General features: G+C 39.3%; 1 protein-coding gene across 2 annotated transcripts in view; it reads left to right on the forward strand.

The window, feature by feature from the left end:
* The first annotated feature begins 10,900 nt into the window (after positions 1-10,900).
* The window catches only part of LOC138045443 (serine/arginine repetitive matrix protein 1-like), a 22,331-nt gene continuing 13,961 nt past the window's right edge, over positions 10,901-19,270 (forward strand). The window contains exons 1-3 of one of the 2 annotated variants that reach the window (XM_068891954.1): positions 10,901-11,142; positions 14,197-14,385; positions 17,265-17,689. In XM_068891954.1, coding sequence (XP_068748055.1) covers positions 10,974-11,142; positions 14,197-14,385; positions 17,265-17,617 — 711 coding nt within the window. In that variant the 5' untranslated portion in view covers positions 10,901-10,973 and the 3' untranslated portion in view covers positions 17,618-17,689. Of the gene's footprint in view, positions 11,143-14,196; positions 14,386-17,264; positions 17,690-19,270 lie in introns of those variants that run through there. The other variant, XM_068891955.1, reaches the window with a different exon arrangement.

Genomic DNA, 19,270 nt, shown 5'->3' on the forward strand with positions numbered 1-19,270 from the left:
TTCTTTCAATAAAAAGGAGGACTTCTTCACCCTCTTCGACATCCCTCTTCGCCCGCTTCCACATCCATTTCGCTCAATTCATCCTCCGCTCTGCTCATTAACATATTCGTTTCGCCCAATACCACTTCCGTCTCGCCCCCAATTACATCCGCTTCACCTACCTACATAACTGTTTATTACAGTTAAACACGGAAGAGAACTATATAATTATGGAACGTCTCACAAGATAACAAATAGTAAGTGGCCATATTGGAAAGCGAGAAGACCCTGGGGACGAGGTTGCGTGGAAATCGCCCGAGGGATAAAAACGCAAATTCGGCCCGGTAAAGCCAGATGTCTTGGTGACGGAAACGCAGCACGCGCGCGCTTCGACAAGAAGGTTTCAGGTTCAAACCCAGGAACGCGGTGGTTGAAAAAGGGGCATGTCTTTATTGTGACATCACTTCCCGCGGGAAACGGGTTACGGGAAACGTTAACGTTAACATTGCAACTTGCGGATACGAAGGAAAAGAATCTCAACCGAATTTTAACCGTGGGTGCCACAGGCATCCCACGGAGATATCATTTTACAAGTTCGTCTAGAGTGCTTCTTACGAAAGCAAGAGAAAATGAGGGGACAGAGAAGGAGGCTCCCGGTCCAGCCCTTGGGATATGTCAAGTCCACGAAAGTTTTTTTTAGACGAGCGGAAGTCTTCCGAGACGTCCGCATGCAGGCCAACCTCGGTCCGATGTTTGAAAGAAAATATATATTCAATAGCCTTCCACCCGCGCCATCATTTTCTCTTTTCACTAAGAACCTAAGAGCGAGGCAAGACTGCATGCGGACTTCTCAGAAGACAGACTTCCGCTTGAACAAAGACTTCCGCTTGTCTAAAAAAACTTTCGTGGACATAACATATCCCGGCCAACGCCTTGAGCCTCCCTTTCTGTCCCCTCATTTTCTCTTGACGAAAGATATTGAAGTTCAGCTGGAAGTTGAGGAAAAGAGCAAGGGGACTCTTGGTGACGCTTATTGAAGAGCTCTGGGGAACCCTGTGAAAGAAACTGTCTTCTCATTGGTTTTTGTCAATAAAAAGCTTCTCTGATTGGTGCATTCATGTTTTCACGAGGAGTGAGCAGGCGCCGTAATTAGCGCCGTAATTCATCTGTCCACAAGTCTTCCGTTTTTCTTCTCCACTTCGATCTTTAACCCCTGTAAGGCAAATCCTGACAGATTCGGCGAAAATGGCTACTTAAAGTGGCCTTGCCATGTTCTCTTTTGTTGTTGTTGTTTGAAGGGGGTAGCTCTTAACTACCAAACCGTTGCTACGGACCCCTTCAAATAGTCATTTCTCCAATTCTTTTAACTCTACAGTTATCCTTTTTTGCTTTTTTGCCAAGTGTGTTCTATTTAACATTCCTTCGTCTGGTTCGACTCACAACCATATTTGGTAAATAACGTGACCAAATTTGAAAATGCCTAAAAACTGAGTGAGTTAACTATGTTTTCACAAATTTTTGACGCAACAGTATGAGAACATTCTAACACAAAATATGTAGCATGGATTTTAAAAGAAATAATTATTTTTCAAAACAATTATGACGTCATAAGGCCCTCCTTTGATACACTTTTCAAAATACCCTTTCCATTTTTTTGTCCAAACAGAAATTCCATGCTACAGTTTATAATGTGACGGTTCCCATCCGGTGAAAAAGGGTCTCTTCCTTTCGTTTCCTGAGTAGCCTTCACATGTTTTTTACTGAAACGCACGGCAGAGGACTGGGACTAGTTGCGCATGCGCCTTCTGTTTGAAGTGATGTCAAATTTCAATTGAAAAAGCTACTTGATAGAACCATTCATGCATTCTTTTTGTAGGGTTCTTTGACTAAAAAGCTTCCCGAACAACCATTGTCTTGCTGCAGTTAAGTGCCACCGGTACCTTCCTTGAGTTATTAATAAGCTTTGCTTACTGAAATACCTGTTTTTAAGTATTTATTTCTACATGACGTAATTTCTATGAAATAAAAGTACGTTTATTAATGCATATTGTCTCATACTATTTGTATTTCTCCTGCAATATCGGAGGAGAAAATCTTTACATCCAGAAGTACATGGCCTTGAATCAAGATCATTAGCTTCCGAAACATTATATAGTTTCGCCGGGCTAAAAACTCGTACCGCATAAATATTCTTGTGTACTGGCATTAAAGTGCTTCTCTCGTATTCCAAGGAAGCTGCAAAACAGCTCACTTCTTTTCGTCATTCTGACCTTCATTTTAATGTTAATGTTTTTATCTTTACTGAAGTGCTGGTGAACAAATAGACGGATATTTTAAAGTCGATAGATTTTTTGGAAATCGAGTCCAGACCCCGCGCAATCGCTTTCAGGGTTTCAACGGAATTGTCCATAGCCTTCTAATGAAGAAAACCACACCTGTAGGAAGAAGGTCAATTTGTTAGGCTCTTGTGTTCCCTTGAAAGGACTTAATAAACTGAGATGGAAGGATATGAAGATCGGCTACAGATGAAGTTAGCCTTGTGACACTGTACGTTCGTGATAATTCCCTTTGGAACTTAAAAGGAACATGTGTTTAACAATGAATAGTTTGCCCTTGTTGCTTATTTTTAGTCAGGATCTTTCTGTTTGACTGAGCAGTGTTACCATAAACTCAACTCAATTCAAATATTCCGAAAGTCACTCAAAGTGGTCACCTGCATAAAGAGAAACTGAATGTTGATCTGTGTGAGTGATTAAGAATGGTTACAAAACGATCTTCTAGAGAATAATACAAGGGTGAAAATATTCAAGCTCGGGACGGAATTCGAGACTGACTCACTTACTACTGGAGACTGATCATTCATTTCTTTGTTTCTGTACCTCAGGCGGTATTTTGGATCCAATTTTTGACTCCAGTTCCGCAAGTTTTGCCATATATCAAGTGATTTGAATATGCGTTTTACATATAAACTATGCCTATGATTTTTGTGTCACAAAAATTATCACAGTAAACCTAATCGGTTCCCTGAGGGAAAGAAGAATCTTGGATGAAACTCAAAACCGTACCTACGTTTGGAGTTTTCATTATTCGGTATTTTTTCGTTTTCAGAAAATAAAAAGCCCGCACTTTAACATAGGAAGGATGACTTAATATCGACAATAAACACTTCAGTAGCTTATACTTGCCAGGATCTACTAACCCTAATAAAAAGATCAAAATTAATCAGACTACCAATATAACGGGGTATCTGTTCCACAGTTACGTAAATATTTAGATAAACGAGATTGAGATATTCCCTGAATACCAGACATTTGAGTGTTTACAGTCCCAGACACCTCTTCATACGAACAATTTGTTTTGTTGGTGACGTTGTAGGGCTTTTGAGCAAAACACGATTTATATATGGAGAGCCTTTTCATTCACTCGAGCAAGGGTTTTATTTCAACTGACACCTGTGGAAAATATCTGCATACAGAGAAACCTCTGTTTCTCTGTTTTTGCGACACCAACATGGCCGTCATGACGTCATGTGCATATAAGCTGTAGCCAATCACAACAGGCACACACAATCAAACGAACCAATCACAACGCAAGGCAAATAGACGCAACCGGTGCTGTAATCAGCGGGAAAATTTAGGCGAAATTGCCTCAAGCATGGCGCGAAAGTTTTAAGCCAATCACTAAGCGTGCCCTTGCAAAAGCTAAAAGATGGGTAATTTCTTTTCCTTTACAAATATCTAACTGTTTTCTGGTAATCAGAAGTTGATAGTTCTGAATTTCTTTCAGCTTTATCTAAATTTCCCCTTTATTATAGTGTGCAGACAGTATGTGGCCTTACTCATCTTTTACATGCAATTGAGTTAAGTTTGCAAAATTGCTGCTATCAAGGGTGTTTTTGTCAATTCGTTTACTGTACTCTACGTTTTGCAGGAACTAGACGCAGAAATTAAAAAACAGTAATTTGTAAATTGATAACAATATGGGTTTTCATGTTGGCAGCCGGCGGAATTCTGCGAATCCTGCAATTCGATTGGCTCTGGCAGCGGGCGGTTGCGTGAGCTTGTGTGATGAGCCGGCGCCAGGTGACTTAACATGGCTATATTGAAATGTTTTGGATCAAAAATAGATTTTTTGAAGCCTTTTATAAATGCTTTTAAAAGTAAACAGTGTTGCTTAACGAATTAATAAATATTGTGAACAGAATCAACCGATCATTGCGATTGCCTGATAGTTCGCTCTTTGATAATAAGCATCGCAGGCCAGCCTTTAGCAATGGTCCCCAGTCAGAGCACACCTTTTTAGAGGAAAAAAAAATTAAAATTAAACAGGTTATTCACCGGCCTTGGTCGGTCCGTATATGGAAAAACTGTGCCCGAAGTCTCCAGTACGGGCCTATACGGACCTTCCGGCTGGTGAATAACATATATTTACTGAAAGGAGAAAATGATGTTTCTTTTATGCATGGCGACCACAAAAGATTCTTCTGGTGTTTGATCGCAAGGACATAATCTACTGAGACAACCAAGAGTCCTCCAGTATTGGCAAGGACTGAATGCTTTTTCCCTTCAACGTTTATTCTGAGATCTATGTGCGGAAGCACAAAGAGAATAAAGCCGGAATAAATTAAAGTTTCGTCTTTTAGAAAGTAACCACTCAGTTTGCTCATCTTAGAGTCAATAAAAATACAATCAAATTAAATATCTCCGCGGGGCTGAAGGTGAAAGAAAGGACTGATATGCGTATTAAAGATGAGCAATGCACTAGTTAAAGTTGAATTTATTAAACATGTTGTGAAATGTACACTGATCAATGTGCCATATCATGCACCGGAATTCATGGAAGAGTCGAGCCGCAACAAGAAATGTTTTTAATTAAAACGTTTGTATCTAATTTAATTATTTCTCCTGATATCATTTTAAGAAGAGATGACTATTGGCTTTTTTGGTTCAGTCGCCTTTTTTTTAGCTTAACTTACCTTTTGTATTGTGTTTTTGTTGCAACATTTCCATTCATTTCTTCATGCTATGATCTAGTAAGTTTTTTTAGCGTTGATTTTCATTTCAAAGTCGACATAAAAGATATTACTTATTAAGATCCAGTATAAATCAAAAACAGGTTAAGCTATCTTGTGATTGATATAACATGTATTGTGAAATTGCAATTAATGGCGTTTTGACCCTTGATATTGAATCTACGTCATAGGAGCTAAACTAAAATCAAAACAGTTCGTATCTAAGGTTAGCCGCAAAGTTTATTAAAAGAAGAAACCGGGAAAAACCCTTAGTGTTATATTTAGCTTAGGGTAAATGCAGCTCTTTATCTCTACTTGAAGAGCAGCATTTTCGAGATACTTTGTGAGGTTAATTGTCTGTATTCCGAGACACGATTGATTTAGCGGCATTTCTGGGCTGTAGAAGTTAAAGTTTTTATAAGCATGGATTAAAATTCGGTGTTACTTTAACGGGGCTACCTGTAAACCCGATATCAACGAGTTGACCTTCATTCTTAGTTGTAGTTAGCTCAAAACAAAAGAATGCAAACATCATTTTACAAGTTCGTCTAGAGTGCTTCTTACGAAAGATATTGAAGTTCAACTGGAAGTTGAGGAAAAGAGCTGCAAGGGGACTCTTGGTGACGCTTATTGAAGAGCTATGGGGAACCCTCTAAAAGAAACTGTCTTCTCATTGGTTTTTGTCAATAAAAAGCTTCTCTGATTGGTGCATTCATGTTTTCACGAGGAGTGAGCAGGCGCCGTAATTAGCGCCGTAATTCATCTGTCCACAAGTCTTCCGTTTTTCTTCTCCACTTCGATCTTTAACCCCTGTAAGGCAAATCCTGATATATTTGACGAAAATGGCTACTTAAAGTGGCCTTCTCTTTTGTTGTTGCTGTTTGAACGGGGTAGCCCTTAACTACCAAACCGTTGCTACGGACTCCTTCAAATAGTCATTTCTCCAATTCTTTTAACTCTACCGTTATCCTTTTTTGTTTCTTTGCCAAGTGTGTTCTATTTAACATTTCCTCGTCTGGTTCGACTCACAAGCATATTTGGTAAATAACGTGACCAAATTTGAAAATGCCTAAAAACTGAACGAGTTAACTATGTTTTCACAAATTTTTGACGCAACAGTATGAGAACATTCTAACACAAAATATGTAGCATGGATTTTAAAAGAAATAATTATTTTTCATATGACGTCATAAGGGCCTCCTTTGATACACTTTTCAAAATACCAGTTCCATTTTTTTGTCCAAACAGAAATTCCATGCTACAGTTTATAATGTGACGGTTCCCATCCGGTGAAAAAGGGTGTCTTCCTTTCGTTTCCTGAGAGCCTTCACATGTTTTTTACTTAAACGCACGGCAGAGGACTGGGACTAGTTGCGCATGTGCCTTCTGTTTGAAGTGATGTCAAACTTCAATTGAAAAAGCTACTTGATAGAACCATTCATGCATTCTTTTTGTAGAGCTCTTTGACTAAAAAGCTTCCCTAGCAACCATTGTTTTTCTGCAGTTAAGTGCCACCTTCCATGAGTTATTAATAAGCTTCGCTTACTGAAATACTTCTTTTTAAGTATTTATTTCCACATGACGTAAATTTCAATGGAAAAAAAGTACGTTTATTAATGCATATTGTCTCATACTATTTGTATTTCTCCTGCAATATCGGAGGGGAAAATCTTTACATCCAGAAGTACATGGCCTTGAATCAAGATCATTAGCTTCCGATACATTATATAGTTTCGCCGGGCCAAAAACTCGTACCGCATAAATATTCTTGTGTACTGGCATTAAAGTGCTTGTCTCGTATTCCAAGGAAGCTGCAAAACAGCTCACTTCTTTTCGTCATTCTGACCTTCATTTTAATGTTAATGTTTTTATCTTTACTGAAGTGCTGGTGAACAAATAGACGGATATTTTAAAGTCGATAGATTTTTTGGAAATCGAGTCCAGACCCCGCGCAATCGCTTTCAGGGTTTCAACGGAATTGTCCATAGCCTTCTAATGAAGAAAACCACACCTGTAGGAAGAAGGTCAATTTGTTAGGCTCTTGTGTTCCCTTGAAAGGACTTAATAAACTGAGATGGAAGGATATGAAGATCGGCTACAGATGAAGTTAGCCTTGTGACACTGTACGTTCGTGATAATTCCCTTTGGAACTTATTAAAAGGAACATGTGTTTAACAATGAATATTTTTTCCCTTGTTGCTTATTTTTAGTCAGGATCTTTCTGTTTGACTGAGCAATGTTAACATAAACTGAACTGAATTCAAATATTCCGAAAGTCACACAAAGTGGTCACCATAAAGAGAAACTGAATGTTGATCTGTATGAGTGATTAAGAATGGTTACAAAACGATCTTCTAGAGAATAATACAAGGGTGAAAATATTCAAGCTCGGGACGGAATTCGAGACTGACTCACTTACTACTGGAGACTGATCATTTATTTCTTTGTTTCTGTACCTCAGGCGGTATTTTGGATCCAATTTTTGTCTCCAGTTTTGCAAGTAATGCCATATATCAAGTGATTTGAATATGCGTTTTACATATAAACTATGCCTATGATTTTTGTGTCACAAAAAATATCACAGTAAGCCTAATCGGTTCCCTGAGGGAAAGAAGAATCTTGGATGAAACTCAAAACCGTACCCATGTTTGGAGTTTTCATTATTCGGTATTTTTTTGTTTTCAGAAAGTAAAAAGCCCGCACTTTAACATAGGAAGGATGACTTAATATCGACAGTAAACACTTCAGTAGCTTATACTTGCCAGGATCTACTAACAAAAGGAATAATTGGATCAAAATTAATCAGACTACCAATATACCGGGGTATCTCTTCCACAGTTACGTAACTATTTAGATAAACGAGATTGAGATATTCCCTGAATACCAGACATTTGAGTGTTTACAGTCCCAGACACCTCTTCATACGAACAATTTGTTTTGTTGATGACGTTGTAGGGCTTTTGAGCAAAACACGATTTATATATAGAGAACCTTTTCATTCCCTCGATCAGCGGGTTTGTATTTCAACTGACACTTGTGGAAAATATCTGCATACAGAGAAACCACTGTTTCTCTGTTTTTGCCACATTAACATGGCGGTCATGACGTCATGTGCATATAAGCGTTAGCCAATCACAACAGGCAAACACAGTCAAACGAACCAATCACAACGCAAGGCAAATAGACGCAACCGGTGCTGTAATCAGCGGGAAAATTCGTGCGAATTTGCCACAAGCATGGCGCGAAAAACCAATCACTAAGCGTGCCCTTGCAAAAGGTAAAAGATGGGTAATATATTTCCCTTTACAAATATCCAAGTGTTTTCAGGTAATCAGAAGTTGATAGTTCTGAATTTCTTTCAGCTTTCTCTAATTTTTCCCTTTATTACAGTGTGCAGACAGTATGTGAAGTACGACGTAACCTTACTCATTTCAGTTCTAGATGCAATTGAGTTAAGTTTTCAAAATTCTTGCTATCAAGGGTGTTTTGGTCCATTAGTTTACTATACTATACGCTTTGCAGGAACTAGAAGCAGAAATTAAATAAACGTAATTTGTAAATTGATAACAATATGGGTTTTTATGTTTGTTCTGAATGCGTTAGCCGGCGGAATTCTGCGAATCCTGCAATCCGATTGGCTCTGGCAGGGGGCGGTTGCGTGAGCTTGTGTGATGAGCCGGCGCCAGGTGACTTAACATGGCTATATTGAAATGTTTTGGATCAAAAATAGATTTTTTGAAGCCTTTTATAAATACTTTTAAAAGTAAACAGTGTTGCTTAACGAATTAATAAATATTGTGAACAGAATCAACCGATCATTGCGATTGCCTGATATTTCGCTTTTGATAATAAGCATCGCAGGCCAGCCTTTAGCAATGGTCCCCAGTCAGAGCACACCTTTTTAGACAAAAAAGAAATTAAAATTAAACAGGTTATTCACCGGCCTTGGTCGGTCCGCATATGGAAAAACTGTGCCCGAAGTCTCTAGTACGGGTTTATACGGACCTTCCGGCTGGTGAAGAACATATATTTACTGAAAGGAGAAAAGGATGTTTCTTTTATGCATGGCGACCACGTCACAAAAGATTCTTCTGGTGTTTGATCGCAAGGACATAATCTACTGAGACAACCAAGAGTCCGACCTCCTGTTTTGGCAAGGACTAAATCCTTTTTTCCCTCAACGTTTATTCTGAGATCTATTTTAAGCGGAAATTGTACGGAAGCACAGAGAGAATAAAGCCGGAATATGGTTTCGTTTTTTAGAAAGTAACCACCCTGTTTGCTTAGAGTCAATAAACATACAATCAAATTAAATATCTCCGCGGGGCTGAAGGTGAAAGAAAGGACTGATATGCGTATTAAAGATGAGCAATGCACCAGTTAAAGTTGAATTTATTAAACATTTTGTTAAATGTACCAAACATGTGCCATATCATGCACCGGAATTCATGGAAGAGTCGAGCCGCAACAAGAAATGTTTTTAATTAAAACGTTTGTATCTGATTTAATTTTGTATGCTCCTGATATCATTTTAATTACGAAGAGATGACTATTGGCTTTTTGTGTTCAGTCGACTTTTTTTAGCTTAACTTATCCTTTGTACTGTGTTTTTGTTGCAACATTTCCATCCACTTCTTCACACTATGATCTAGTAAGTTTTTTTAGCGTTGATTTTCATTTTAAAGTCGACATAACAGACATAAAAGATACTCCTTTTTAAGATCCAGTATAAATAAAAAAGAGTTTAAGCTATCTTGTGATTGATATAACATGTATTGTGAAAGTGTAATTAATGGGATTATTGTATCTACATCACAGGAACTAAACTAAAATCAAAACAGTTCTTATCTAAGTTTAGGCGTAAAGTTAGTGTTATACCTGTCAACCCGATATCAACGAGTCGACCTTCATTCTTAGTTTCATTCTTCATTTTTAATTCTTAGGCTAGCTGTTGTGGATCAAGGTTTTTTTATTGTACGCTTCCTAGAAATCACCTGCTTAGCTAAACCGAGTGACATTTAAATGAACTTCATCGCAGTAACCATTTTATTCTTCCTAAATAATATTGTGAGCGTCGTCCACATAACAATAAAAAAGGGAAATATTGTTTGCGTGGGATGTTGCAATAGACCTTTTTCCCTTGTACATTTTTTGTTTTCCCAACGCAGATCATGTGATAATACTCAAGAGGCTTGGTTCTTTGTTTTGTTCATTAAAAAGAGTCAAGCAGGCATATTCATGCTTGCATACCCTCATTTTAATGAACAAAATAAAGGACCAAAGCTCCTGAGTATTATCACATGGTCTGTATTGGGAAAACAAAATGTACAAGCGAAAAAGGTCTATTACGCGGCTGGCAGCCGAGTTTTATGCAGTAACTGCGGTGGACGATCGAATGTTGGCTGTGCAAGACTCAGCTAAAAAACGTAATCTCTGAGTTTGCTTCCGTAGCTATGTTAGATGTCTGTAAAGTGCTATCAATGAGATCACTGTTTGTACAAATTTTATGACTTCCGTGGTTTGTGATTATATAGTGATATTATATAATCAGAGGCACGTGACCTTGAAGCGTGTAATTTGAAACTCTTTTCCTTGGAACAAAGCTGGGGCCTTTTAGGACACCAACTTTATGCCCAAATACGGACAGAAATAAGATCGACGCTGCATGCGCGGGAAAATGTACGAGCTACGTTAAATCTAAATGACAAATTTCCAGGTCTGAACCAGATCATGAGCTTCTGATATAATATAATACGTCGAGAACGTAATGACGCAATATTCCGAAAAAACAGATGGTTTGCTGTCCGATACAAGGAGTTATAAATGATCTCGGGGAATTACACATTTTTCCCGGCTGATCTTGCTTCTTGATTCTATTTTAATTTTTCCAAGACGTCATATTTAGAAATTTGCGAGCTTTAAAAACGTGTATAAAAGGAGGGAATATTTTGAAATTTAGTCAAATTCCGACGAAGACATTGCAATGCAACTGTACGCGTTGGTTTTCTTCCTCATAGGTTCCGCCTTAGCGGAATTAAAGGCTGAAGAGAAGAAAGAAACGGGCGACTTGTGGAGGGATTCCATGAGAAGTGACGAGCTTCTTCAGGACGAGAAGGAACTCTATCCCGATGGTCCAGTAGATGAGGAAAACGGTTAGTGTATTTACGCCGATCGACTGTCGTCTTTTTGACGAACTACGCGTTCGATTCTAAAGTATGCCACAGCCATCATCGATTAATAACATTTCTTAATTAATTTACCGGTCTCGATGATTCAAAATCTCTATCATTGGTAGATGGCCACCCTTCGACATTTCAGCCCTATCAGTTTGCAATTTGTTGTATGTCACCTAAAAGCTTCAATACCGAGCACATTTAGTTGGAACACTTAATGAATGGTCTAGAATCAGAGATTGCAGCTTATCCCCTTTTCCTTCCCCCGCCCCTCAATTCAATTTTGTATGGGAATTTTTCGGGCAACTGCTCGTTGGTTTTTTTAAAAAAATAGGTACCTTTAGATTGCAGTACGAGGACGAGAACGAGAACGAGTACGAGATTTGACTGCCTGTTTTTAGCGAAAATTTTTATAACCGGGACGACTAATCTTACTCTTTGTTAGTAGCATAGGTTCCTCCGTCGTTCTTATTGCTGGTAACTGAGCCTTTTCCTGATAGAAAAATTCCCAAACTACTACAGTGTTGGTGAGTTGTTTTGACACGAAGACATTTTTGCAAAACCTCGTACTAAAATGACGAAGGTGGTTTGCGCGCGCTCACTGTTGTTCTATGAGAAAATCTTGTACTCGTAGCCGCTCTCGTCCTAGAATCTAAAGCTCTCTATTGAAGAAGGGGGAAAACGGGAATTGGCGTTCCAGAAAATATCACGAGTATTGTAAATCAAGCCAGGTCTGTTATTACTGTTATTCAAGTGGTCAATAGAGCATACTAACTAGGCATCGCAAGGGTCTACGTTCGACTCTTACTCGATCAAAATAAAATTATCTTTCCGGTCGAACATCATCCCCGAGCTATCATCGTTTAACTACTCCATCGGCTTTGTGTTCAAGTCCTCAATTTTCATCAACATTATCAAATTGGCTTTTGTTTTCATTTTCTTCGGATTTCTAAATAGCTTAGTTTGGTAATATGTCTGGGAAATCGTATGAATGCGATTTATGGGAACGAACCGTAGACAAGTGCAATTCGAGGACTTTAAATACATCTCGAGTGACTATAAATAACGAAATGCACGTGCACGTGCGCTGTTTCCATAGCAACTTTCGTATTGCGCTCTATAACCTATTTATGCATTCGCCATTGACCAATCGGAAAAGTAATATTCTTTTGAGTATAGAATAAGCTCGAATACTTCTCGCCCCGAAAGAAAAGAATATCGGAGGCATACGAATGACTCGCGTAATATTCTTTTGAGTATAGAATAAGCTCGAATACTTCTCACCCCGAAAGAAAAGAATATCGGAGGCATATGAATGACTCGCGAGCGACTTTCTATATGGAGCAATCCTTGTTTACATTTTTTCCTCATCAGCAAAAGAGTATTGTTTTCTAATCAGTCAACCGAGAATATTAAAAGTGCTAGTACCGAATATTGAAAGTGCATTGCATAATGGCTATCTCTGAAAATATGAACTTCATATACCATATAATCTCTGAGCAATGATACTTTCAACATTTGAAATTTTATAAAGAATGTATAGGATGATGAGCGCCTTTGACAACCAAGAATAACCCACTTTCGATAAATTAAAACTCAGTCCTAAACAAAAGGCATCATCTCGAGGCTCTGGGGAATAAACTCATACACCTTATTCCAAAATGGCCGCCATTTAGATATTCTTTTTTTTTTATTGAAATTAGACCTTGTTGCCTCGTTCAAGGCAAAATATTCTTTTGAATTTTCAGCTCAAGAACGAGGCATCAAGGGCTAATTTGAATAAAAACAAAAGAATATTTAAATGACGGCCATTTTGGAATAAGGTCTATACAAATCCTTATATTTATTGCCCAGAGCCTTGAAATGATACCTTTTGTTTAGGATTGAATTTCAATATATCGAAAGTGGGCTATTTATTAGTTTTCGACGGCTAATAACTGACTCGTTATCAAAGCTAAAAGGCAGCTTAAAACTGAAGATTTAACTAAGTGGACTGCTCACGTAACATAGCACTTGTCAACTTAATCAAGGAGGTATTAGTCTGATAAAACATATTCTTTATCCCCGGGCAACCGATATACAACAAAAGGTAAAGATAAAGTCGCGTTCGCATAATGGTTCAGAAGAAAGGCTAATGGGAACTGAGCGTAGAGGGATGGTGAAGAGGACCGTTCGTTATATTAAAATTCAGCTTGAAAGAGAGGTTCTGATGACAAAGACAAAGGAAAGTGGATGTTATGCAAATATTTTTCACATTCGTTCCAACGTTTTTCTATTGTTTTTGTCATCACTGCCTCACTATCAAGCTGAGTATTTGATATTTCGAAAATGGCCTATTAAAATTATAAGGAAGGATTACGTTTTTGCAAACGTTGGCCGTGTAGCACATATGTGTAGAACATATGGTGAAGGACCTTATCAGCGATTTAAATATTTTCAAAAGCTAAAGAGAGCAAGGCTAATATAACGGTGAAGGAATGTATTGAAAAAACCTTGATGAAGAAAGGCAGTGCCTTTTGAAATATTGGCTAATTTCAATAGTGCTATGTTTCTACCCCATGTGAACAATGTGAACGTTAGCCCTACTAATGGAAATAGGCCCACACAGGGACAGAGAAAAACTCTGACTAGGGTGGGAATTGAACCCGTGACCTTCGGGTTAGATCACCGCTCCTCCACCGACTGAGCTACAAGGTCAGATAGGAGCGGGCCATGGGAACTGAAGATGTTAAAGTCATGGCAATGAACATGTACAAGTACAAGGAAGGATTACGTTTTTGCAAACGTTGGCCGTGTTGGACTTATATTAGAACAGACTTAATTGATTAGAGTGTAATGTAAAGGTTAGCCCTACTTATTTTTCTCTGTCCTTGTGTGGGCCCATTTCCATTAGTAGGCTAACGCTCACATGGTTCATATGGGGTAGAAAACAAGCACTTCACATTACACTCTAATCAGTTAAGTCTATTAAAATTATAACCGCACAAAGAGCGGATGACACGGCAGCTTAAAGGACCATTTTATTTCTTGCAGGATTTGCTTCACTCCCAGCAGTGAAAGCTGAAGAGTATATTCAAAAGGAAGAGGTGTTGGAAGATGCCATGATAAATCACGATACCTTTTACGAAGAAGAAGAAGAAGACGACGACGACGACGACGACGACGACGACGACGACGACGACGACGACGACGATAAGGATGGTTGCGGAGGAAAAGAAAACGGTAAGTACGATTTTAATTTTTACAGGGACTTTCATTATAGTCATCGTCATCGTCTTCAACATCATCATCAACATCATCATCATCATCATGATCAAAATTCAGGGGCACCCAACGACCAATTTGTTGTAAAATGTATTATTATACCCCAGTTAATGAAAATAAATGTTATTGAGGCATTTTCAGGTGTTTTTCAGAGTTGCTGGGAAAACATTATCTGTCCCTTTTTCCCAGCAAGACACACAAGAAATTTCCCAGCCAGCTAGATAAAATTGGTTGGTTTCCCAGCCAGCTGATCAAATTTATTTCCCAGCCAGGAATTCCGCGCGCTTTCAAATCCCTCGATCCAAAACGACCGAACAAAAGCGACAAAACCGGGACAAAACAGGTTTTTTTCCGCAAGCGCAATCACTCTGACCAGCCGTCGTATGTTTGGGAGAGGGAAGGGGTTCTTTTTTTTTTTTTTTTTTAGTCGTCCTCAGTCTTCAGAGTTTCTACAGCCAGCTAGGGTTGAAATGCTAGAAAAAATCAGTAATTCCCAGGCAAAACCTCTATCAATGACAAAATTTCCCAGCCAGCTCATCGAAACACCTGTATTTTTGCCAGCCAGCAAGATTCCTCCGGGGAACAGATAATGTGAGGAACAGATTCGTTGGGTGCCCCTGAACATTATTATCAATATCATCAACATCAACCACATCATCATCATCGTTATTGCCATCAACATCATCATCATCATCATTATCATTAACATCATCATGATCAACATTATTTTCAATATCATCATCATCATCATCAATTTTATCATCATCAACATCATCAACATCATTATCAATATCACCAACATCAACAACATGATCATCATCGTTATCACCATCAACGTCATCATCATCATCATCATCATCATCATCATCATGATCAACATCATTATCAGTATCATCATTATCATCAATTTTATCAACATCATCAACATTATCATCATCGTCGTAATCAGCATCACCATCATATCGTCATTATAACTACCTTTGCTCACCCTTCTATCTAAGAAATAGGAGCATTATTCCTGTAAGGCATGATGCTATTTATGTCGTCCACTTTGACTCCCTCTGTTCACGTGATGCATTGGGCTAGGAATATGAGCCAATCAAAGATAAAAGCGGAGTGAGGACAGGACTAGCTAAGGCCCATTGCAATCTTCGTGACTGGCGCTCTAAGCAATACCTTCACGGAGTAAACTTCGCTTATAAATATTTAGTATAAACACACAGGTGATTATACAAAATCGCGCGCTCTCATTGGCTCGCTATCTCGGATTATCAGCCGATAAACACCTCGACGGACAAAATGGCTGCCAGTAGTCGTTTTGACACTGTAAGTGAAGATGATTTCGCGTTGAAATGTTTTTTTTTTCTCTTTATTGAAATAATCACCTGTGTATTTGTATTAAAACATTTATTCGCTTCAGGCTCAGTGATTATCGGTGAATATTCATCTCGACGCTTCGTCTCGGTGAATATTCACTGATAATAAATTCGCCTTCGGCGAATAATTGTTAAATAACTTTCTAAGCAAGGACCAGCATAACAAAACAGAAGCATCGGATCCTGGTGAAGGACCTTATCAGCGATTTAAATATATTACCAAAAGCTAAAGAGAGCAAGGCTGATATAACGGTGAAGGAATGTATTGAAAAAACCTTGATGAAGAAAGGCAGTGTCTTTTGAAATATTGGCTAATTTCAATATATTCCTTCACCGTTATATAAGCCTTGCTCTTTTTAGCTTTTTGGATAATCAAACTAGTGCTACCGTGACTTGCAAAGTGCACGGCCGGGGATAATTGTCAACATAAAACCAATTTTAGCTTTGATCTGTGACTACTGCACAAGTAAAGAAATTAGTATCAGTTTTAAATGAGTTTACTAGTGCTGAAGGGTTAGAGCCAGTGGAACATGACCCTTCATCCAGAATATTGACCGATCACTCCCCAAATGGTCAATTAAGTAATTATTATAAATTTCTGTTAAAAATAAAATTGGGAAACAGGAAAATAACAGAAATTTACAGACATAGCATGCGGCGTATTACTACTACTACTACTACTACTACTACTACTACTACTACTACTACTACTACTACTACTACTACTACTACTACTACTACTACTACTACTACTACTACCACTACTACTACTACTACTACCACTACTACTACTACTACTACTACTACTACTACTACTACTACTACTACTACTACTACTACTACTACTACTACTACTACTACTACTACTACTACTACTACTACTACTACTACTACTACTACTACTACTACTACTACTACTACTACTACTACTACTACTACTACTACTACTACTACTACTACTACTACTACTACTACTACTACTACTACTACTACTACTACTACTACTACTACAAAAAGTGCTGATATGTAAACTTTGTCGATGGAAACGAAGAACAGGTTATGTTTTACAAGAAAAAGCTTAACATTTGATTAAGTCAAGGAGTCCCGGTCTTTTAGGTCCTGGGTTCCCTGGAGATTTCTTTTCACTCTCATAGCTTCTTAGGTTGCCACTTGGAAAGAGTCTCAAGCATAAGACAGAGACCAAATGATTGTATGTACTTGTGTCCACCCTATCAGCAAGCTTTCAAATTTATCTGCTCATTCCCGGGCTTCGTACACCTGTTCTTAACCCTGGCAAAAACAGCTGACACGGTGCTCAGTTCTTATTACTACCAGGGTGATCTGTTCATTCCTTACTAGTAACAAATAACTCCAAAATAATATGATACCAATGCAGCTGAGACGCCTCAGAACCACTGAATCCTCACTCACTCATTCTGGCACAAATTAATTATTTTGCAGGGGAGGGCAAAACAATGTCCGGCAGGCGACGAATACCCCCAAGCCGGCGACGAATACCCCCCAGCCAGCGACGATTACTCCCCGGCCGGCGACGAACACCCCCCAGCGAGCGACGATTACTCCCCGGCCGGCGACGAACACCCCCCAGCGAGCGACGATTACTCCCCGGCCGGCGACGAACACCACCTAGCGAGCGACGATTACTCCCCGGCCGGCGACGAACACCCCCCAGCGAGCGACGATTACTCCCCGGCCGGCGACGAATACCCCCAAGCCAGCGACGAATACACCCCAGCCGGAGATCCCATGGAAATTGTCCGAAGTGCTCATGTCCACGGAGAGTAATGAACTAATGAACGGTGGCAGATGAAAGGCCGATGCTTTAATTTAATTTAATACTTCTTTAAATAAAATTTAATAGCTTAGCTTATTGCATGACTATTCCGATTTAAATCCTGTCTTGTTTTAATAAAAATCACCTGAAGCGTTTCAGTGGGAGCCTACCTCTCCCCTTTTACCTTTTGGATCGGGCGTTTTGACAGACCTAGTTACTTTTAGAAACACTTCCCCGGGAAACCTTCATTTAGACTGCGAGCAGTCTCTCTCCTAATTTTTGTAACGCACGACATCGTGCGAGATGTGCAGCCGTAGGTTATACTCGCTGCTGGAAACTCGTTCAAGAATGTAAGGAGGTATGCTTCCTTTGTCCAGACTCTCCGCGCGCTTTCCTGCTAACTTCAAGGGATTTTTAGTGAAGCTTCCGCGAAATTCTTGATAAGCAGAAAATCAACTGTTTAGTGGCTGTAATTCACCGAGCATGATTAGCGGCATCTGTAACTGTACAATTGCAGATAATATGGAATTTGTCAATAAACAGTTCTTTCAATAAAAAGGAGGACTTCTTCACCCTCTTCGACATCCCTCTTCGCCCGCTTCCACATCCATTTCGCTCAATTCATCCTCCGCTCTGCTCATTAACATATTCGTTTCGCCCAATACCACTTCCGTCTCGCCCCCAATTACATCCGCTTCACCTACCTACGTAACTGTTTATTACGGTTAAACACGGAAGAGAACTATATAATTATGGAACGTCTCACAAGATAACAAATAGTAAGTGGCCTTATTGGAAAGCGAGAAGACCCTGGGGACGAGGTTGCGTGGAAATCGTCCGAGGGATAAAAACGCAAATTCGGCCCGGTAAAGCCAGGTGTCTTGGTGGCGGAAACGCAGCACGCACGCGCTTCGACAAGAAGGTTTCAGGTTCAAACCCAGGAACGCGGTGGTTGAAAAAGGGACATGTCTTTATTGTGACATCACTTCCCGCGGGAAAGGGGTTACGGGAAACTTGCAATTTGCGGATACGAAGGAAAAGAATCTCAACCGAATTTTAACCGTGGGTGCCACAGGCATCCCACGGAGATATCATTTTACAATTTCGTCTAAAGTGCTTCTTACGAAAGATATTGAAGTTCAGCTGGAAGTTGAAGAAAAGAGCTGCAAGGGGACTCTTGGTGACGCTTATTGAAAAGCTCTGGGGATCCCTGTGAAAGAAACTGTCTTTTTATTGGTTTTTGTCAATAAAAAGCTTCTCTGATTGGTGCATTCAAGTTTTCACGAGGAGTGAGCAGGCGCCGTAATTAGCGCCGTAATTCATCTGTCCACAAGTCTTCCGTTTTTCTTCTCCACTTCGATCTTTAACCCCTGTAAGGCAAATCCTGACAGATTCGGCGAAAATGGCTACTTAAAGTGGCCTTGCCATGTTCTCTTTTGTTGTTGTTGTTGTTTTAAGGGGGTAGCCCTTAACTACCAAACTGTTGCTACGGACCCCTTCAATTGGTCATTTCTCCAATTCCTTTAACTCTACATTTATCCCGTTTTGTTTTTTTGCCAAGTGTGTTCTATTTAACATAGACCTTAGCGGCTAACTCAATGTTGTACCCAATTCAAATCTCCCGGGACTAAGATTCTTTGTGTATTGTATTTGCATGAAAATGTAGCATTCA

Source organism: Montipora capricornis, chromosome 4 (genome assembly GCF_036669925.1).
Source record: "Montipora capricornis isolate CH-2021 chromosome 4, ASM3666992v2, whole genome shotgun sequence".
NCBI lineage: Eukaryota > Metazoa > Cnidaria > Anthozoa > Scleractinia > Acroporidae > Montipora > Montipora capricornis.